Source organism: Eurosta solidaginis, chromosome 3 (genome assembly GCF_040869045.1).
Source record: "Eurosta solidaginis isolate ZX-2024a chromosome 3, ASM4086904v1, whole genome shotgun sequence".
Classification (NCBI taxonomy): Eukaryota; Metazoa; Arthropoda; class Insecta; order Diptera; family Tephritidae; genus Eurosta; species Eurosta solidaginis.
Genome location: NC_090321.1, coordinates 174,595,115 through 174,617,256, shown reverse-complemented (window position 1 = coordinate 174,617,256; position 22,142 = coordinate 174,595,115). Strand labels below are relative to the sequence as shown.

Here is a 22,142-nt window from a genome sequence, read left to right as displayed (position 1 = left end):
GGGAGATCTCGGAAGTCTAAAAACTCATTCCATTTCTTCTTCGTGTCCTGATAGACCTTGTCCATACCAATAGATATGAGCATTGCCTGACCAATTTGTGACTCAGAACCAAGTGACAGTAATGAATTATATAGGGCGGAATCGTTGTCTATGAGACTTCGCAATTGTTGCGCATTCGATTTGGAAACGTTTGGCAGGTTGAAAAGTGAATTTATATTGTCCAAAAAGACAAGAGTAGGGTTGTCATAGCGATCCTTGAGACTTTCAAGCGCCTTCGGATAATTTTCAGGCGAGATTTGAAATGCCTTTACAGTTTCTAAGGCCGCTCCCTTTAAGCAATTAATCAGTTGATTAAACTTTTCGATAGCCGATAAACTAGGCTGATTGTCAACGACTGTCTTAAACGACGTTATGAAGTTTTTGTATTCTGAATACTTGCCATCGAATGTTGGTAATGACAGCCATGGTAGCTTCATTGAAGTTGAATGAGAGACACAGGGCGAAGTGACAGCGATGGTTGAGTTGTGACCCTCAGCCCCCAATTGATCCTAGATACAAACCTTAATAGCGATATACGTGTCTTCAATCTCGCTTCTAGTGTCGCGCTGCGCTTCGTCTGGATCTAAGTTTTCAATTTCTGTTTGGACTATCATTACCTGCTTAAAATACGCTTCCAAAATCGCTAAGCGACAATTCAATTCAGCTGGCGAGATTGAAAGTTTAGTATCAACTGTACTACGAATACGCGATATATTCCGACGAAGTTTAGTGCATTGCTGCTTGAGAGCTTGGAGATTCCCCATTTTTGTGGTATCAAAGAACAAATGTTTAATGCCTTATTTTATTAAATAAATCCAAAAATAAAATCCAAAAAATGTATACGTTGTTGTGTAGAAGCGCTAACAACGTATATGTCAGTATGTATGTAAGGCACTACAATATTTTTATATCCCTATACAGGTATTAAACGCAGGAATGTTGATTTAGGCGATGGCCAAGATTATTAAAAATAAGATGCAGATGACGAGAATGTTCGAAGCGAGGAAGTACTTATGTAGGTACAAATGTTTGTACGAAGATATATCTTAATATATAAAAAATACGTGTCACACAATTGAGGCCAATGGAGTCCTAAACTACTGAACCGATTTTGAATTTGTTTTGCACCCCGTGTGTAGTTTGATCTAACTTGAAATATAGGATAGGTGACTGGGTGACTAGGGTCTCGAGATATAGGCCAAAACGTGGACCCGGGTACCCCTAGAGTGTGTTTATAGAATATGGATATCAAATGAAAGCTGTTGATGAGTGCTTTAGTGGAGGGTAATTTTCATACCCCTGGGTGAGTAGGGTCTCGAGCTATAGGCCAAAACGTGGACCTAGGTACCCCTCGGATGTGTTTATTGAATATTGATATCAAAAGAAAGCTGTTGATGAGTGCTATAGTAGAGGGTAATTTTCATACCCCTGGGTGACTAGGGTTTCGAGATATAGGCAAAAACGTGGACCCGGGTACGCCTAGAATGTGTTTATAGAAAATGGATTTCAAATGAAAGCTGTTGATGAGTGCTTTAGTACAGAGTAATATATTATCCCGAGACGGACTGGCACTGGGATTAGGACTAGGACTGGGACTGAGACTCGGAAAGGGACTGGGACTGGAATAAAATACATACCACCCTCTGGGACAGGCAATAAGGGGTGCAGAAGAATAAGAAGAAGAGAAGAGAGATAAGGAGAAGGAGATTGAGAAAGAGATATAATGAGACGAAGATGGAGATAGATGAAGCGAAAAAGACTGAGGAAGGAGTGAATAAAAGGATTAGGAAAAAGTGAAGAGGGAGGGAGGGCAGATTCAGACGGAAAAAGTCTATTAAAATGTATGCAGATAGGCCAAATTTAGGGCAGGACGTATGCCGGGTCTTCTAGTAGAATATATAAAGCTGCTTAGCATATGGTGGCGTGATTGCAACCACCGTTATCGGCAATGATTTAGAAAAGTGGTGCGATACTAACTTACCGCTAACAGCAACAACGCCCCTGTGGCTTAATATGTATCAATGACAACGCTCCTATAGCGATGACTTGATGACTTGCGGCAATAGCAAACAAAATATCGGCGTCGATGGAGTACCTACCAGGAATGTTATGTACTACCGTTCCGTTGTAAATACAGCCGATGTCCATAATTTGGATGCAATGAAGGGACCGAAACTTCACGGGATTTAATTCCAAAGCCAATCACAGGCCCCACGTTGGGCGCCAAAATGTTTGATCAGAAATATTTGCTGACATGCGAATATTGTGAGGGTGAAACCATTTAAAATTAAAACACCCGTGATTTATGCTGTCGCACTTCGAACTGTTTTATTAGTCAAGCAATTAAATTCATGAAGCTATGACAAATATAGCACAAAGCATAATATGAAATATAACAATAGAGAATGGTCCTAGCTGTACAGAATACATACATACATGTGTGTATAAGAGTAATTCAGTTACTTAATGCTTACAATTTAAAGAACTCCAAAGTTATGATATTTTAAATATGAGTAAATACAGTTGAGTATATATACATATATGTATGTAATATATGCAACCCAGCAGCAAGTTCAATATAACCAATGACCCAATATTACATCTTCTGTGACACGATGAAGGTTTGTATTTATGTATGTATATGCCTGACCCAACAAATACTAAAGTCCTCTCTCGGCAAACGAAAATAAGGCTCTACAACTCACTTATCGTACCCGTCCTGCTATACTCGTATGGTGCAGAAGCATGGACCATGACAACATCAGATGAAGCGGCTCTGGGAGTGTTCGAGAGAAAAGTTCTTCGAAAGATTTATGGACCTCTACGCCGAAGAAAATTTAATGATGAGCTGTACAATCTTTACCCAGACATAAACATAGTACAGCCAGCTATAACGCAGCGACTACAAAGTTTTTTAAGTAAAATATTGTGTGAGACAGTGTCAAATGCTTTTGCAAATAATATAAATTGTATCTTCTTGATAGTCATTTTTAAATGCTGACACACAGTACTCCGAATAGTCTGCCAAACTAGTAACTGTTGAGCGTCCACGAACAAACCCATGTTGATGTGGACTCAAAACTCTTTTGATAAAGAAGTATAACCTCTCCTTGACTACCTTTTCCAACAATTTAGAGCATGTAGTGCGTTTCGAATTAGGCCTGAAGTTTTGTATATCATTTGTATTTACGGATTTGAATGTTGGTGTGATGGCGGCAATTTTCGACCGATCTACAAAAACACCCCTACAAAAGGAAAGATTGAAAATATATGTTGAATGCACAGATAGAGAAAAGACCATCCAAACCTGTTTTGGAAGATGACAAAGTCCATTAATGGTGTCTAATTCAGTGGTCTAATAAAAATTATGACTATCAGCACTTGTTGTAAAATTCGATTTGAAAAATTCCGCAAAGAGATTGTCCGAGTCCGCCAAGCTTGCAGAGGTTTTCGCTTTATAGTTTTAACATGAGGGAATTTTAGGGTCTGATTTTATATCAGATTCACAACGATTGACATAGTTGTTATATAGTAATTTGTTAATTAAATCGATGCATGAAGTTAATGTATTTCTCTTTATAAAAATAAATAAATGTAAGGCGCTATAACCTCAGAAGAGATTTTGGGCCGAGCTTCTCTTCCAGTTTGCGTCGTGTTCCTTTTAGTTTTTCCTACAAATTGGCGGGACGGGACCTACTTGTTTAATGCCGACTCCGAACGGCATTTGCAAGGCAGATGAGTTTTCACTGATGAGGTGAGTTTTCATGGCAGAAATAAACTCTGAGTGCTTGTCAAACACTGCTGAGGGGCGATGCCGCCTAGAAAAATTTTCTTCTAATTAAAAAAACTTGTCTCTAAAATTTTGATGTTGCTTTGCCGGGGGCGTGAAGGCAGGCTCTTCGGTGTGGTGGGCGGAGCACGCTACCATCACACTACGGCGGTCCTTATAAGAGCTTATATTAGTTGCTTTAAATAAGCTATGGATTTTATTCCTTTTGTTCTTCAAGGAACAGAAAGATGGGTGCGAAGTGTTGCAAGAGCGCTCTCTACAATTACTTCGAAACACTCCAAGTCATTTTTAGAAACGAAAAGCGAGTCCCAATCTATTTCCAATATCGTTGAGTTTAATAAATCAAAATCATCATTAGAGAGAAATTACATAATCGAAAAATTTTAGCAAAAATTGTAAAGATTCATGTCTGATTTTGTGATTGGAAAATAACATTCATCCAACTGGTTGATCATATTTTCATAAATACAAATAGGATCAAGAATATTTCCTTGATTATTGAAAAAACAATTTATCTGCGAGAAGTTAGTACTAAATAAACTATCCTAGAAATTGATTTCGTGATAAGAATTTACATTAGTTGGTGTTAAGCTAACGTTATTTAAAAATTTTGAGCAAACGATTTTATTTAAATTAAAATCACCTAAAATGCAAAAATGATTATCCTCATTATTTTCAAACATATTAATAATATTATTCTGAATATAACGATTCTAGGCTGCTAGGTGGTATATAGAATACACAAGTGAACAATTTGAAAAACGCTCCAATGATGCACCAACAATACCGATCCAGTAAGGCATCTTGGTTAAGTAGCTGCGTGATATACGACCTCTCAGGCAGCCAGTTTTGAGTGCGTCTCGGTCTTTGCCGTAAACTTAATAGAGAGTCATAAAACCATCGTTTACGTAAGTTTCAACAATAACATAAACGTCGAAATCACATCGTGATATAGCCAGAAAAATTTCTTTAGTTTTCGTTCGCATACCGGATACTTTCAGACTAACGTTATCCGAATTCAAAAAATTTTGTTACGACTCGATTAAATTATAGTTACTATTAAGAGCCAGACTTTTCCTTGGGTTAAACACGAACCTGCTGGCCATAAAGCGGTATCTAGCAATTTTATGAAGAGCACTGAAGTAACCCCAAGTTAAAAAATTTACCTTTTATAAACTTTCCAAAGCCCACTTGAAGAACGGCAAGTTAACTTATCACTCAGAGTTAACCTGACATGAGGAGTTGAACTGATACATTTTTGACACATTTTTTTAAATTAACTTTGAGCTAAAATACTAGCTTGTCGTGATTCAAGTACGCCTAAAGTTACATATTTCTTTATCAATTTGCGCCACGAGAAATAATTACTAGAAATGTCGGAATGTTCAACAATATATTCGACTATATTATCTTCGCTCAGATTTTTTTTAAATAATGAAATATGGACCCTCTTTATATTGACAGTGATATCCAATTCAGTAGACATGTTTTGACCAACCACTGCATTTTTAAATGTGGGCACCTTTTTATTGCGCGCAGTATTTCAATTGGCATTATTGGCAGCATCTTTGAGCGGGGACATGAAGCGTACGTGCACCATCTTTGGTAGAAGCAGAAGTATTTTCTGTTGTTAATAATTCCGAGAAGATAAAACCCTCAATAATTTGAACTGCTTTTTCGTTATAACTTATTCATTTATGTTTCGGTATTGTGTATCTTCAGTACACTTTTTTGTTCTTATTTAACGTACGAGGATGGCACACTGCCGACAAAGGATGACGGAAAACTACTCTCAGATAATCAAGCCAGTGGTGCACTTGAGTGCTTCGTAGAGCTACGGAAAACTATTCGTCGTTCACCTAAATATGTATGAGATTTAGTAAAGAAAGCACTCAATCAGTTTTATGGCTTTATGGATACAATATATCACTTACTTGGCGGACAAGGAAGAAGTTGACAGCAGAGTTGGCTGTGTTTATTTTAATAGTAAGCGCCAGATAGGCAACGTATCAGTCGTCACATCCCTTATACTTTCTTTCTTTCGTCTTTAATTAAATGCCTGTTGGGATGCCTAGGTTTCTGTGTATTCAACAAAAACTGTTTGTTCAGAATTTCATTTCTCGCGCTAATGGGGAGTAGTCGCGCCTCACTATGCTCTGGGCACATAAAGAGATAGCCCGTATCGATTCTGAGAGCGTTTTTTTGTTGAGTTTTGACAGCCCTGTATTTTCTTCCAGTGTGTAGCCTTTAGTCTCGGCGACCATATCGGAGACGTGTAGCGTGCAAACGACCGGTAATAAGCGTATCTTTATCTTCACCCCATGCTCGCCAAAATGAGATTCTAATCGAACGTCACACCCAGTATTTTTGGTAGTCGGTAGCGTAATGCCATCGACGTTGTAAATAAGGCCGCATATGATCGGTGACAATGTCAAGATTCGCGAGGCTAAAAAACGGAGAAATCAGGGAAATAAATGTTTATTTTATTACATAACTCATTGATCGGTGGGCCGGGACCTGTAGCAATTATCGTGCATTCATCAGCGTAAGAAACAATGGTAACGCGTTATGATGGCGAAGGTAGCTTCGATATATAGAAATTAAACAAAAGCGGGGGTAGAACACCACCATGTGGCACCTCATGTTTAGTTCTTTCGGGTTAAGATGTTACGTTCCTTAATTGCAACGATGCCTGCCTACGAGACAAATAATTTGCGGTCCACCTTTTGTGACTAGGAGGAAGAGGATACCGTTACAAGTCTTGCAGTAAGATGCCATGGTTGACTGTATCAACAGCTTTTGATAAGTCCATCTTTTCTGGTAGTAGTTCTTAGGCTACGTACCATGTATATGTTGGAAGTTTTGTTCATACTAAAACTGTAAGCCGCTTTTCCTTAAAGTAGGCGTGGTCCTTATGCGCTTTTGATCGGATCTATATATAATACTACGGACCATATTTCCAAGTGATATCAACGGCTTTTGATTGTTTGCAAAGCTTTTAAGGATGATCCAGAGGGAGTCCTTGAGGTCATAAGAACCTTCAACCCAGAGCTTCCTTGCTCTAGTTGGAGTCCTGAAGCTGGAGCATAGCAGCAGGGCGACGCGTCAGGCGATACTGTTGCTCAACAAGGAGTCACTTTTCTTGGAACGCGCGGATGGCGCTATTAAATTCGGGTTCGACACCGTGAGAATTAAGGTTTACGCGAACGACCTGAAGGCGGCCTATGATCCGGCGCTGGAATGGAAGGAAACATGCAGTTTCAATAAGCTAAGACCAAAAAGACATGGGTCTTTGCGGCTTTCGGTCCACATTGCAACTGAAAAGATGGTCATTTGGGGACAAATCGTAGAGAGCACATCAACGATCCCTTGTTGTTTGCTGGGTATCATACGCATGTTTCCGCTATATAATAATATGTTAAAAGGTTTTATGCTTAGCTGAGCAAAGCTCACAGAGTACTTTATTACTTACTTACTTAATTGGCGCTTATGGCCGCTCAACAAGGCCGCTTTTTCGTTGGGGTAACTGGCGCCAATTGGTCACAACAAGGGAATGTAAATCGTTTTCCAACTGGTCATTCCAGCGGAGGAGGGCCACCCTCTTCCTCTGCTTCCACAGATTATCATTCAATCTTCTTCCATATATATTTCGAAGAACTTTTCTATCGAACATTGCCTAGCCCGCCTCATCTGATGTTGTCATGGTCCATGCTCCTACACCATATAACAGGACGGAATAATTGACTTGTAGAACATGATTTTCCTTTGCCGAGAGAGGACTTTACTTTTCATTTGCCTACATAATCCAAATTGGCATTTATTGGCAAGTCTTCTTATCTGATTCTTCGCTGGATTTCGAAGCTGACGTTGTTGATTTTGTTAATACTGGTTCGCATATAAACGAAGTCTTACTATTTCGAAATCATGGCTGCCAACAGTGGCATGGTTACCAAGGCGCAAATGCGCTTACTCTTTGCTTGATGACGGCAGGTACATCGTTTTGTCCTAATTCACCATCAAACCGATCTTTTCCGCTTCTTTTTCCAGTTTAGAGTAAGCAGAACTTACGGCACGAGTGCTCATGCCGATGATATCAATGTCGTCAGCATGCGCCATTAACTGCACGCTTTTATAAAATATTGTTCAAGAGCGGTTAGGCTCCGCAGCTTACATCTTCTCCAGCATCAAATTAAAGAAATCGCACGATAGGAGGTTACCCTGTCTGAAACCTCGTTTAGTTTCAAACGGCTCGAAGAGGTGATTTATATTCTGACTGAGCTGATGGTGTTGCTCAATGTCATTTTGCGCAGCCATATAAGTTTTGCGGGGAAACCAAATTCAGACATAGCGGCACATAAGAAGTTAGTTCCGTTCTGTCAAATGCGGCTTCAAACTAGACGAAGAGGTGATGTGTGTAGATTTTATTGCTCGCGGATTGTTTCCAAGATTAGGCGCATAGTGGAAATCTGGTCGGGTAAATTTACCAGTTCAGAAGCCGCATTGATAAGTTCCAATCATCCGATTCACGGTGGGCTTCATTCTTTTGAACAATATGCTTGGCAGGGCCTTATACGCGATATTAAGAAAGCGATATCAAGAAGTCTGATTCCGCGATAGTTGCGCAGTTTGCACGATTCTTGTGAACTAGGTAAAGAATACTTAGCTTCCAATCCTCAGGCATGCATTCATTCGCCCATACAAATATCCCAAAGAAGCTTATGCATGACCTGTACCAACTTCTCGCCGCCGTATTTGATCAGCTTTGCAGGCAATAAATCAGCGTCCGCGGTCTTGTTTTTTAATCTGGTTTATTGCTATTCTGACTTCGTCATAATCGGTTGTGGAACATTAATTCCATCATCATCAAGTACTATATTAACTTTGTTTAATTTAGCCATGTGAAGAAGCATCGCACAACCTCTCGGATATCTTAGCTAATAGTACACAACTCAAAATATGATTTTTGTTTGGTGTTCTAGTGAGGTTCATTTATTTAAATTGATTTTAATGAATTTTACACGCAAATATTTATTACCTAATTAATTATTTATATTTTCTAATTTATTGTTTGTGACTTATTTTATTATAAAGATGAATGCTAGTTATTTTTTTTCAATACATTTAATTTACTTTGATTTACAATTAATATCATATTCTTTGTATAAATTTAAAAATACAATAATACATGTTAATTAAATAAAGTTTCTGTTCACATTTTTCAAAAACATCATATTTGGTTGTTGTTGTAGCAGTGACAAATTAAATGGGGTTACACTGAAATGACAGTCCTTGGTCGGGAAAAATCCCGAGTCGCTCCGCTACATAGAAGCGACTGTCTTGGGAAGCGAAACGACTGTCTTGAGAAGCGTAGAAACGACTGTCTTGGGAAGCGAGAATCATATTTGGTCTCTGCACAATATGAATTATTAATGAAATTAAAACAATATTTTAAAACTTTATGTATGTATGTATGTATACAAGTTTTTGCCGAAATTAATTTGATAAGAAAGTTACATAAATAAATGTTTTATATATAAACAATTTTTTTTAAATAGGTGGACTACATAATCTAAACATATATAAGCGCATTATACGCATTCAATAAAAGTTTTGTTTGTTTTTTTTTTTTTAATTTATATGCATAACAGTTTAAAAACATATTTTTTTTATAAACAAAGATTTTTTCTTAATTGACAACAATCCTTCTGAGAACTTTTTTCCCCACTTCATGTATTTCCTATTTTATTACAATATTTTTATGATGCATTATTTAAATATTTAACATAGGTATTTTTGAATTTAATCTTTCGAGGTAAATATTTATAACTGCTTTAATTTTTTTAATATTCAATTTTTGCATCAGAAACTTTAACTTTAAACCTAAAAGATTTTTATCAAGAATCTGATATGAATTTGTATACGTAGTAAATAAAATATATATTTTTTTTAAATCAAACCATGATACAAATACAGCGAGGTAGTTCCACTTGTTCTTGTTGGCCGCCATTATCCCCATTTGACACACACTGTGTTTTGTCATTCCTTTTTGAAACAGAGCTACCATATCTTCAAAAAATAAGTGTCACAAAATAATATTTTATTTGCAATTCTACTTGTCTTTTTCTTGACATTGATACGAAACGGAAAGCATATAAAATAAGTGTTGATTGTGTGAAGCATATGAAAAGTTAGACCTAGGACCTCTCTAAACTCGAATCAATTCTTTTTTTTTATTTTTTGACGTTGAACAAGCTGTTCCGGGCAGGCATTGAACCCAACAACTGCCCAAGAACATACATCAGGTGCTTTAGGACTTGTCACCAAAGTAAACAGGGGTCTCTTTTGCATTATTTGTGAAGGCTTAGCCCTGTTATGTAGCTGAAGGGCTTCGACGTAGGGCTTTTGACTATGAATATGAGCCAGTGAAGGTAAATTTAAAAAAAATTACAATAAATATATTTTCTGCCCATTTTGATAAATCAATATTAAATTGTACCTACTATAACTGTGAGATGATCAAAACTTCAAAGGTTACAAAATTCGAACGATTCTTGAACAAAAATTCACTTCATTCTTCGAAAAAAGATCAATTAAATCGATTAAAAATCGAATCAAAATCCAGCTCTACTTCGACGCCACTGCTACGAAGTGATTGATAAGCTAAAGTGAGGCAAAAGACGGTTGTCCATTTGAAGATGAACGGAGTGACGAGCAGTTCCTGACTGTGACGCCAACAGATTGCAGGAATTCCTATGGAACAAAATAAACTTGTACCACTACTAGATTCATCAGATATAATGGAATTAAGGCTAGACAATATTAACACCTTGATATAGTTGAAAGAATTTTTTCAAAACTTCCAATGTCAGGACATGAATCCCCTGTGCGGTGAAATCTGAGAATGCATCGAACCTGTTGCATAATCAAAACCTTAATATAGTTACAGACATGCGATTGCAAGGTACTCCGCATATATATCTTCTTCATAAGCAAATAGGCGGAGTATATGTTGAGTTACAATGCTTTTTAAGAATTTCACTAATTCAATTTCTGACAACAAGCACAGTTTATGTCAAATTCGTCAAAGTGGAGTTACCTTGTTTTCTTGTATCGTGTATCGCATCTTTTTTAATAAATTTAAATAAATGTATAGTAGCACATATGAGAAGTTCCATACCAAACCGAAATTAGTATACCCTTAATTTTTTTGAGATATGGATACGATTTAACTTCACTACTTCTTTATGTAATACAAAAATTAGAAAATTAAGCCATTCGGGAACTTTCCAAAAAATACGTTTCAAAGCAAAATAAAATAATTCTATACAATTTTTAAATTTGGTTTGTTAATTTTGGTATGTTCCTATGAATAAGGCTAAGTTCAGGGGTACTGGTATGCTCCTTAAGGATAATTTAAGGAGTTGGTGTATCAGTACCTCGCCTCATCCAGTAGGTGCGATCAACTCACAAATTGGCATCAGTGTTTTCTAACGGGAGTACAACGAAACTTGCAGTTTCTGCAGGGATGGGTATAGAGGCGTTGGTTCCACAATGCAATAATAGTTTAACATATTACAGTATTAAGATGGAAGTTGAGCTAGAGCGACGCGCTTCTCCCTGGGGAAGTTGGGATAATTATCTTTGAGAAAAGGATTCACCGGGCATTTGTTGGCATTGTAATTTTTCGAATTTTTGTGAATGTCTCTGCGGGCTATTTGTGCTTTTTTTCTTCATACGGCTGACCGCTTTACTGACGGATTTCTTCATAGTTCATAGTGCTTACCGAGATGACTCCTTAAGTTTCTGGGAAGCAGGGCCTCTTCAATCAGATTTCTGTTGGGATGCCACGGGTTCTCGGTATTCAACACACACTGTATCTTCAGCATTTAATTTCTCTCCTTAATGAGCAGTATTCTCGCCTCGCTGTGTAGATGATGTTCTGGTGACATTAGAAGACATTCCGTGGCAGTTCTGAGCGCGGGGTTTTGACAGGTCTATAGTTTCTTCCAGTGCGCTTCTTTTGTTTCGTCCCTCCCAAAAATTGTTAGAGCAAATCTAACACCGGATCAGAAAAATAATTTTGCTGCGTGTGCCGAAGAAGAATCTTTTTAGAACGGTCACAATGAAGTCAGCGTTCCACGTGCAAAGGACGGTCGCATCGTATGGGATATTATGAGTTAGGTCGCAACATTCGTCGACCACGTAATTTTTTCGAAATGTGTTTGGCACCTTGCTGTTGCCGCCCCAGAGCGTCCCGTAGTCTGCACCTTTGCGCTACCCACTGTGATTTAGCAGCACCGCTGCTGCTCGCGCCCTAAGGCGCCTACAGCTCACACGGTCGCTCTAAACCATCACTGCAATCTCCGTAGCATGGACAGAATCAATGCCAAGCACCAGCCCCTGCCTCCGTTTTCCCCTCATCTTTCCTCCGGCACCAACACGCGTGTACGTCAGGGATGCATACTCCTAGTCTCTATCAACCTATGCAATGTTTCCCCAGTACAGAATATGTATATACATACATACGTTTATGACATATGCCCAATGCAGTTCCTTTCTTGGTCGAAGCTGTTTTCCTAGATGTTCTGGGCACACCGCCAATACGCCCACCTAATACGCCTGCCAATACGCCCACCTAACAACACCGGACACCCCGGCAATCCCCCATGGACATTCTGTCCCAGGGCCACAACAACACGTTAACCTACCCTAAGATCACCTAGGCGCACTCACTCGCCTCTTACCACAAAGCGAAGACCTCTTTCCCGTTGCGCTTCAGAATACGATTTAAGGATTTTCTCATGTTCATGAGTCTTAATGCAAAGCGAACACTGTTACAATAGCGTAAGATGTTACGATCGTAAATATAAACAGAACTTCAGACTTAGCAGTTGATTATTGGTTATTTCGATTTGCCCATTTACTTCTAGTTATAAATATTATCACAAAAAACTTGCTAGCATATTTTATTTCGTACCCATTTGCTAAAACACAGTTTCTAACTGTGAAAAACATTGGCAAAGTACCAACGAGCACGAAAAATAACTTCACTTGCAAATCCTGAAAGTAATCATACACAAAGAACAGTAAAATTGTTCTTCGTATGCTTTAAATGTAGCAAAATTTAAAAACTGCCGACTTTTGTATGTCAGATGACGCAAGTGTCGCTTGATTTTCCGTTATCATAAAAAATACATTCAAGATGGATATGTCAGCGCACGATGCTGCATCAAAAATCGTATGTGACGGGCCTATTAAGAGTGCTTAGATAGTATATTACTTGGGCACAATAGACCAATAGGTCGCTTAACCTCACAACATATCTATATATCTATCCAGTATATCACTTCACCACAATTGATCATCATACGTTTAAAAAAATGTGGTCCAATTTACAGAGTTCTACATGAAACACCGGCGGGCGAGAACTTTCCAAAAATCCCAAAAAATTACTCAATGGACTACTCACAAGCGAAGCTGAAGTACAAATATGATCCTAGCAATTTTTTCTAGGATCGCTGAAATAATCGCCCCACACCTGTTATTCTATAAATAGCAAATTCTATTCACACCAAAGTGCTCAAAATCTAATAACTTCAAGCCAACGCGGAATAATTCCAAAAGATTTCGAACCAAAACGCAATGATAACAAAGAAATGTTTGTCTTAACTTCAGATCTTGTTGTCCGATATATGTGATTTGTTTTAGCTGTCTGTGTGTGCCTTCATATCTGCTCAAATTCATAAGTATCATTTTTGTGGAATAATTCCAAAAAAGATTTCGAACCAAAACGCAATGATAACAAAGAAATGTTTGTCTTAACTTCAGATCTTGTTGTCCGATATATGTGATTTGTTTTGGCTGTCTGTGTGTGCCTTCATATCTGCTCAAATTCATAAGTATCATTTTTGTGGCTTCCTGGCATAACCGAAAAAGTCAGTTTTTACTGTTTTACAATTTCTAAATTCAATTGAGTCAGTGCGCGATTGGATATCTGTAAATGTTAATATTTCCAGAAAATATCAATTTACACTTCAATATTTTTTAACCAAACAACTGCCCGATCGATGCTGATTTTCTCGAAAACATCTGTAAGTGACTTTTTCGGTTATGCCGTAAAGCCACAGATTTAATAATGTGCATCCATTTAAGACTGGAAACTTTTTCTTATTCATCTAGGAACTTATTATGAGTCACTCAACGCGTTTTGGTTCGGAACTCCTCATATATACATAAGTAACTCATAGATTTTGTTTGTTAAATTATTAACCCTTGGCATGACCATTAATTACCGTTTGTATGTTAGAAACTCCATTCGAAGGTTTAGTTTTGCTGGCATTAGAGGCTGATACATCTTCTATAAAAACAAATGAAACAAAACAAACAAATTGGTATATATGTATGTTGTGAATATGTACATTTATATGAATGTATTTGTGTTCTATTTAGGTTAGTGGCCATGCAGGATATGAACGATCATTAGCTGAGCTAAAGCAGATTTCTGTATGAAGAATAGAGATCTTGTTAAACTGAGGTTAAATGTATTATCGAGCTAAGTAATAGCACTCAATTAAAAAGTACAGATTAGGCTATATTATTACATTAGTACAACAACAAACTCACAATGCATGTTCGTTGTTAATGCGTATGGGAATAAGCCAAGCTAAAATCCATTCAAGGCCCAGATATGACAACAAAAGCACGTAACTTTTTTAAAGTGCTTTGCACTTAGGTATATTTGGCAAAAGTTACAATAAAATTACATTGTTATTATGGATTTATACAAATCTTAAAGAATAAAATAAACGACTGTCTCCCAGGTCTCTCCAGCTTCTTCGTTTCGCAAAACCTGACATTGCCTTCGACCAAAATCCTCGGTGACCTTATTTACAACGTGAACAAGATAAATGTCAACCATATTGGACATCCTCATCGATGGCTTTCCGCTACCGACTGCCTTACATCCAAAAATATTGGCAGCACTGAGGATAAAGAAACGCTCATTACCAATTGCAAAGACCCCAGCGGATTAGGGGGTCAGAATACACCCGCGGTAGGTATGCCTGTCGTAAGAGGTGACTAAAATACCAGATTCAAGGGGCTGTGTAGCGCAACCCTTCAGGTTGCCTTCAAGCTCCTCATGGAACTTGGGGGTGGGGAGGGAGGGATAGCCTGAAGGTTTAATGTGGCCATATAAATCGTTCCCGAGATGGTCGGGCTAGCACCTTAATGGTGCTGTGTTACCGGAGCATACCGGATCTGTATCCGGCAAAGGACCATCACATCGATAACACTCCCCAAAACCTTCGAGGAGCAACCTTACAACAACAACAACAACAACCACTTGCAAAACAATTGCCCGCCGCTTGCATGCTAAGCGTCCCAATATGGTCACCTAGTCTAAAGGATACACACTGGAAGAAACTACAGACCTGTCAAAACACCGCTCTCAGAATCGCTACGGCTTGTCTTTTTATGTCCCCGGAACGCCGTTTACACAGTGAGGCGAGCGTACTCCCCACAAGGCAGAGGAATGAAAAGCTGAACATACATTTTTTGTTGAATACCCATAAACCCGGGCATCCCAACATACACCTAATTCAGGAGGCCCCGCCTCCCAGGGACTTAAGAAGTCATCTCTTAAGAAGGACCTCTATGTCAGGAGTTGCCCGGCGAACTCCATCATAAAAGTCAAACACCCTTAACTGGCAGTAGAGGAAATCAACCTTCCCAGAGACACGCGCGTCACTCTAGCTTAATTAACTTCGATCTAGATACTGTAACAGGTTGAACGACATATGAACATAATGTATGCCCTGCTTGCAACGTGACCCCATATAACACCAACCTTCTTTTCAATTGCAATGTGGGCCTCTTTCTCTCTGTTCAAGTTTCCTCGGACTCACGTTAGAGGATATTGATGTCAATTTGTGAGTGATCTGACCTATTGAATGAGTCGAAGCACTGCTACAACAACAACAACAACAACAAAACAATACAATATTCAAATTAGAAACAATAAATTTGTCAGCGTTGATGGGTTGCCTGCGGAGCTGCTCAAATACGGTGGCGAGGACTTGGTAAGGCAAATGAATCAGCCTGTGTGCAAAATATTGTCGGCCGACTTTATGTCTGATTATTAGAATCTCAGTGTTCTTTGTCCAGTCCATAAGAAATGCCATCCTGCAAACCGTGCCAATTAAAAAATAATTAGTATTCTTAGTATCGAATATTAGGTTCTATCTAGCGTACTGTCCGAAATACTGAAGCTCAAAGTCAACGAACTGATTGGAGCTTAGTCTACTACAGCATCGATACCCACCATCATTTTCTCGACTTCAAAGCAGCGTTTGACAGCGTGAAAAGGAGCTGCTTGTTTGTTGCTATGTATCAATTTAAGTTCCTTACAAAGCTACAAAGGCTTTTACAGATTTTGACTTTGAGCAGCACTCCCAGCTCTGTAAGGATTGGGAAGGACCTCTCCGTCCCATTCGAAACAAAATGGGGCTTCAGACAAGGCTTCTTCTTTTCATGTGATTTCTTTAAAGTAACGATAGATAAGATAATTCTAGCAGCAGATCTAAACAACGTACAATTTTGATATTGATATCATTGATCTGAACAAAGGCGCCGTAATTTCTGAATTGGATGGTAAAAATGTGGGTCTTGCGGTAATGTGGTTGTTGACAGGTAAAATTCGAGAAAATTTATTGTTCATATAAAGAGTATAAAAATGTATGTTTTTAGTTTAAACAAAAAGGGTATGAAATGTGATTAAGCAAAATAAATACATACATACAGCAGCTAAGAGCGTATACAACATTACCCGCAGATATACACAGTAACAAAGAGGGCAGATGGTATTACTCTCACCTATGCATAAACGACAAGAGCGAATATGAGATGCAGAAGTTGAGAGAAGTAATTAAGCAACTAATCGAGAAGGTTGTTCGCGAAAACTCTAGACCCTATGAGAAATGGGCGAACAAGGCAACCGGGAGTATAAAAGCGGCGTAGTCCAAGTGATGGGCAATCAGTATGATTTTAACACGCAATAAGTGAAATACACGAATACATTAAATTGTGAAGATCTAACTATAATAGTGCTGTTAACAAAGAGCATTTAATATACAGAACTTTTGAGTCGATGGTTCAGTGATTCTTACGAAAAAAAAAAACATAGCATTATCAAGAATTTCTTAAGATTCGCAACAATACATTCATACAAAGATTTCTAAGTACATATGTAAATAAAAAGATATTCAAAATTGTATTCTTCTAAGCATACATTTCTTTTTGCTTATGTTTAATTGTTGTAAATGAACGGTTTTAACGATGAGCAAATGTCATAAAATGCAAAAATTTTGTGCGCAATTTTTGCTTGTAGTGATCTCAGCGTGTTAGTAGATTTTATTATAAATTAAGTAAGATTTAAGCATTTTTCTGTTTTTTAAATAAATGACTACATCACGCATCAAAGCGATGTGTCGTCTGATGTGTTGGAAAAAATATTAATAAGTGATTAGTTTCAAGCTTCTTCATTACCTTATTCAAATTGTTTAGTAGAAATTTTACAAAATGCAATCGGGGATTCATTATTTAACGTATTAATTTTGCTCGTGCAGTTTTTTTTAATTTTTTTCCTGCTTTCAATTCAATACATCTGCAACGCGATCTACGTACGCCGTAAGTTTGAGGGGTCCCACATCAAAGCGCCTGAGCAGTTGGTTGATGACCAGCGTCCACAGCAGAGGCGAAAATACCCCGCCCTGCGACGTGCCACTTTCCACCGATTTTGTGGCCTGAAACATCCCCCACTGCGAAGTAATCGAATATTTCGTATATGCGACAAAACGAAACATCCCTAATATATACTGCGTAATCACTGTATACTTCTGCAGTACTCTTCTATCTATGAACAATAAATAGAAACCAATACGATGTTTTCTTTTTAACACGATAGTGAGTATGGAATTGACCTTGCAATAAAAAAAAATTCCATAGAAAGTAAATTACATCAACTTGTTTAACCGCATGGTCAATTCCCTACTAACAGTCTGATAGCAGAATAATATTCCGTTGGTTCCTCGTTATAGTTGTATGCTATTTGCTATAAGTTATATTAAGGTAGAGCTACATACATACATGCACTTACTTATTTTACTTATACTATATATTTTTAAAAATATTTAAATGTAAACTAGGCGGGTAAGCAAGCAAGCAGTCATATATGTATATACACATACTATATGCATATATCTACGAAGTACATTAATCACTTTCAATAATTTCTTCACATTTTGTTATTGCATTAGTTTTGCTTTCATCCTTACCAGGCAAAGCGTGCCAAAATTTCTTTGACGTACTCCAATCTTCACGCAATGATAAGTTAAACATCGAATATGCTGGATCACCAGTTACTTCCTTGACAATATTCAAAAATTTTGGCATATAATTCTTAAGTGCATCACCGGTGTGTGACGTATATGTTTCCAAGAGGATCAAACCTTTGCAACTATAAAGTAATTGTTAGACCATTATTTTATTTTCGTGAATTCCCATTAAAATAAAAAAAAAACTATGCGACAATATCATTAGGGGAATTCTATCAATATCCGTAGAAAGTGTAAAATATTTCCCACGTTTTTTAGGCTAAATTTAACATACACAGAGAACGCACCATTTACACAAGCGCCTTCCTTTCGATTTGAATATTTTATTATCGGCGAAGTTGAAATATAAAATTCATATTTTCTGCAATGAAACATTTTTAGAAGCTGCCGCGCACAAAAATTCTTGATTTTTTTTTTGTTTACTTTCAGTTTTCAACCACTTTGTCAAAATTACAAATTTACTCTTCAAGTATACATGGGGTCATGGTTCAACTATATGGTTGGCTCATCTCTACAGTTCAGATTGTCAAAATCAGCGTGTTGGTGTTTGGCGAATGGATTGGAGAGAAAACATAAAACTTTGCAATTCTTGCGTGGTGCAGGAAAATTAAGTCGCTAAAATAGATGCATTTCCTAAAAAAATTACTTAAAGTGATGTGAAACTGGCTTTTTATAAAAAAAAATTACCACTACGACAGTAAATAATTATCAATGTGCCGGTTACATTTTGCGTTTTCCATCTCCTTTTGACAATCCCTATACCAGTGAAATGAAAAAAATAAAATCAGCTGATGAGATGAGCCAACCATATAATTGAGCCATGCATGGGGTTGAATCATGGTGGAATAGCCAGGTGAAGTAAGCCATCTTGCTCTAAATTCTTGTTTGTTCTGTCATTCGGCTATCTGAAAATGTTTCATCAATGTTGTCCCCGAAAAAGTGTTGCTTTTTGCATTTTTCAGGAGTAAATTATGACACTTTACTTTAGTTCTTTTTTCACATAAACTATTAGGTGAGATCTTTACTGAATTTAATTACAGAGATTCATCATTTGGGTATCTTTGGTGTTGGCTTCCATATGTAAGGCCGTGCTAAACTAATACGTCCATATTTTTGATGTTTCTATTATATATGTTGACCTTGTTCAAAAAAAATTGAAACAGGTCTTTCTTAAAGCAAACTATTTGCATTCCCGTTATATTCAACCAAGGATCTTCCCCTGTACAGTGCTACAGAAGACTTTCGAAGAATGTTTTTCTCATTCCTACAAGAACACCAATATTGTCGTATTATACCTTATTTATGATAATACTTCGCTAAAACAATGGAATTCTAAATATAGTTACAAAAAATTGTAACTCACTATTGTTGTTTTGTCCTAAAAATCAGACCACTAAGATGAGAGGAATGTTACACTTAAGAATTGTAATTTAGAATATATGAATCCTGCTCGCTTCCGCTGCCGCTGGGCCAGTCTATCCCCTGATATATTTTGGTAAATAATAACTTGGTAACATAAGCAAAACATCATGATATCAACTGTCAAGAGTGGGAGATCTTCGGATTTAGTTTGTTGTTAGAAGGGATATGTTTTACTTCCTAGTCTCAACGCGACAAATCAACTGAGCAGATGAACATTCCCATGAATTTTCAGGGATGGAACTCATTTAAGAGTATAACGATTCCAAGTGTGACTGTAAAACTTTTCATCGAACCCGAAACCCAGTTAAGTTCCGCAAAAGGCAGAAAAGTTCAACTAAATAATTGACGTACATACGTACTATATATGTATGAATAACACATGTTTATTTTATGTCCGGTTTTTCCAAGAAAGTCTCAACTGCAGTTGAAGTTGAGGTCAGTTTACTTTGGCCGCATCCATTGAATTTTACTGCTCATCACAGTTTAACTGGCCAAATTGAGTTTTTTATTTTTATTCGATGCTAAAAGTAATGTAAACTCGCATTGGTCCTTTGTATTCACTTTTGCATTGACGTTAGGTGGCACTGATATGCTGAAAAATTCAGTTTCTGTAATGGCTTTCGTAGCAAGGTATTTGTTTTTGTACCCTATTTTTTCAAAGCAGGTAAAAAGTTTAGCCTCTTCTGACCGTCGAAACTATATATACCTACCATTTCAGATAGCGTACATCTTCTGTATTTTTTTATTTACTTCACCTGGTAATTCCACCTTGGGGTTGAATATAGAAAATGTAGAAACCGTAGAAAATTGTTCACAAATGTATTTTGTTGTTGTGCGTATAAAACTTTTAGCATTAAAATGGAAAACTTTCTACCTTTTCCATTGATTCTAGACACAGAGAATACCCCTATTTTTTCGGGATATTGAACCAAACCAATTTTTTTAGAGATTGATGCTTAAGCAAAAAAGTATTTTTTCGAACTTGGCCTCCTAAATACTTTCGAAGTTCTCAATTACACCCATCCTAATATACTTTTTAAGTAGTGTGTTCTTTCTTATTTGGAGTGTATACATTTTTTTCTTTTCAAGCTTGTATGACAGGTATTGTAAGGCGTAAAAAGTCAGATCCCCGTAAATCTTAAAAGCGATAAATTACAGAGCTACACAAAAAAAGCACTGCGAGGGTATATCTGACATAAAAAGCTGCTCAGTGAAAACTCATATGCCTTTGCAGAAGCCGCTCGGAGTCTGCGTAAAGTATGGGACCGCCAATTTGTAGGAAAATTAAAAGAAGGCGTAAATTGGAAATTGAGCTTCGGAGGTATAGCGCGCTTGTATTTATGTTTTATTTTAATTTATGCATCAATCTCTTGAAAGAAGTTGGCTTGATTCAATAACTAACTGAGTGTTGTAGAGGCTAATTGAAACTTACCGTGGATGACTTGGTTCTTTGTAAATATCCAATTGGAAATATTGATTATTGATGAGAAAACAACGACGCTTTTTATAAATTGTAAAATGTGCATCGTCACGTTGCGCCAACAAATTGATGTAGTCGCGATGTGTTAGTTGAGTCTTTACCTCAATACGCGATTGTCCATGTACATTGGGACGGCGTATTGTATGAATGTAGCTCCAATGATTCTTTTGGCCGCGCTTGCGCAAACGCGCTTGTACTTTTGGTCCTGAGGATTGCAAATAATGATGTACAACATCGAAGTCTTGAAACGGTGGAAACTCTGAAGCGGGCGGAAGTGAAGCAACTGCAAAAAAATAAATTCAATGAATATTGTTAACTAAAGGAAGATAGTTTTAAATAAACTACAACAAACATACCAAGAAATTTGAGTTTTCTTGATGTGGCAAGTAAGCGATCGCCAATATCGATACCAACTTTTTGGCACACTGCCTCTATTAAACGATTCATTTTTGTTTCAAAATTTGTTGAGTTATCAATGACATCAAAGTATGGATGACCAACCCAGGCGGCAGCAGATTTATAATCTAATTCGCGTGCCATATCAACACCTTCAGAGCGGCAAGCATGATCCTAAAAATTTAAGAAGATTTCTTTTCTCAGACAAATTATGCAAGAGGAAATAATTTTCATAGATCTAAAATAGAAATTTACGGCATTAGCTAGCTTTTTGTTTATTACAATAGCCTTTTAAAAATTTTTTAACTTTTGAAATTATCGGGAAAACTTTACCTTTAATGGCTTCTTTAAAATCTTTCGAATAAAAATTGGTTAATAAGAGGATTTTTAGTAAAAATATATGTTTTTCAGTGTAATTAATTAAAATTTTTAATTTATGAGTTCAAAATCATGATAGTGGTCTTATAATTAGAATAAACTTTATAGGAAAATATTTAATTGATTTAACTTTTCAAAAATATACGTCACAGCATCGTAACCAAAAACAATTTAATTAACAAATTGCATAATATGACACAATTCATTTTCATCATTTTGCACCGTTTTTCGAAGATAGCCGCCG

At 37.2% G+C, this 22,142-nt stretch overlaps 1 protein-coding gene across 1 annotated transcript in view; it reads right to left on the bottom strand.

Annotated features, from left to right (window-relative positions):
• Window positions 1-8,782: 8,782 nt before the first annotated feature.
• The window catches only part of Ttd14 (TRPL translocation defect 14), a 172,354-nt gene continuing 158,994 nt past the window's right edge, over window positions 8,783-22,142 (bottom strand). The window contains exons 8-11 of the mRNA XM_067773903.1: window positions 21,481-21,694; window positions 21,077-21,407; window positions 18,163-18,344; window positions 8,783-14,186 (exon numbers count right to left, since the gene is read on the bottom strand). Of these exons, the coding sequence (XP_067630004.1) occupies window positions 14,095-14,186; window positions 18,163-18,344; window positions 21,077-21,407; window positions 21,481-21,694 (819 nt within the window). The 3' untranslated portion in view covers window positions 8,783-14,094. The remainder of the gene's footprint in view (window positions 14,187-18,162; window positions 18,345-21,076; window positions 21,408-21,480; window positions 21,695-22,142) is intronic.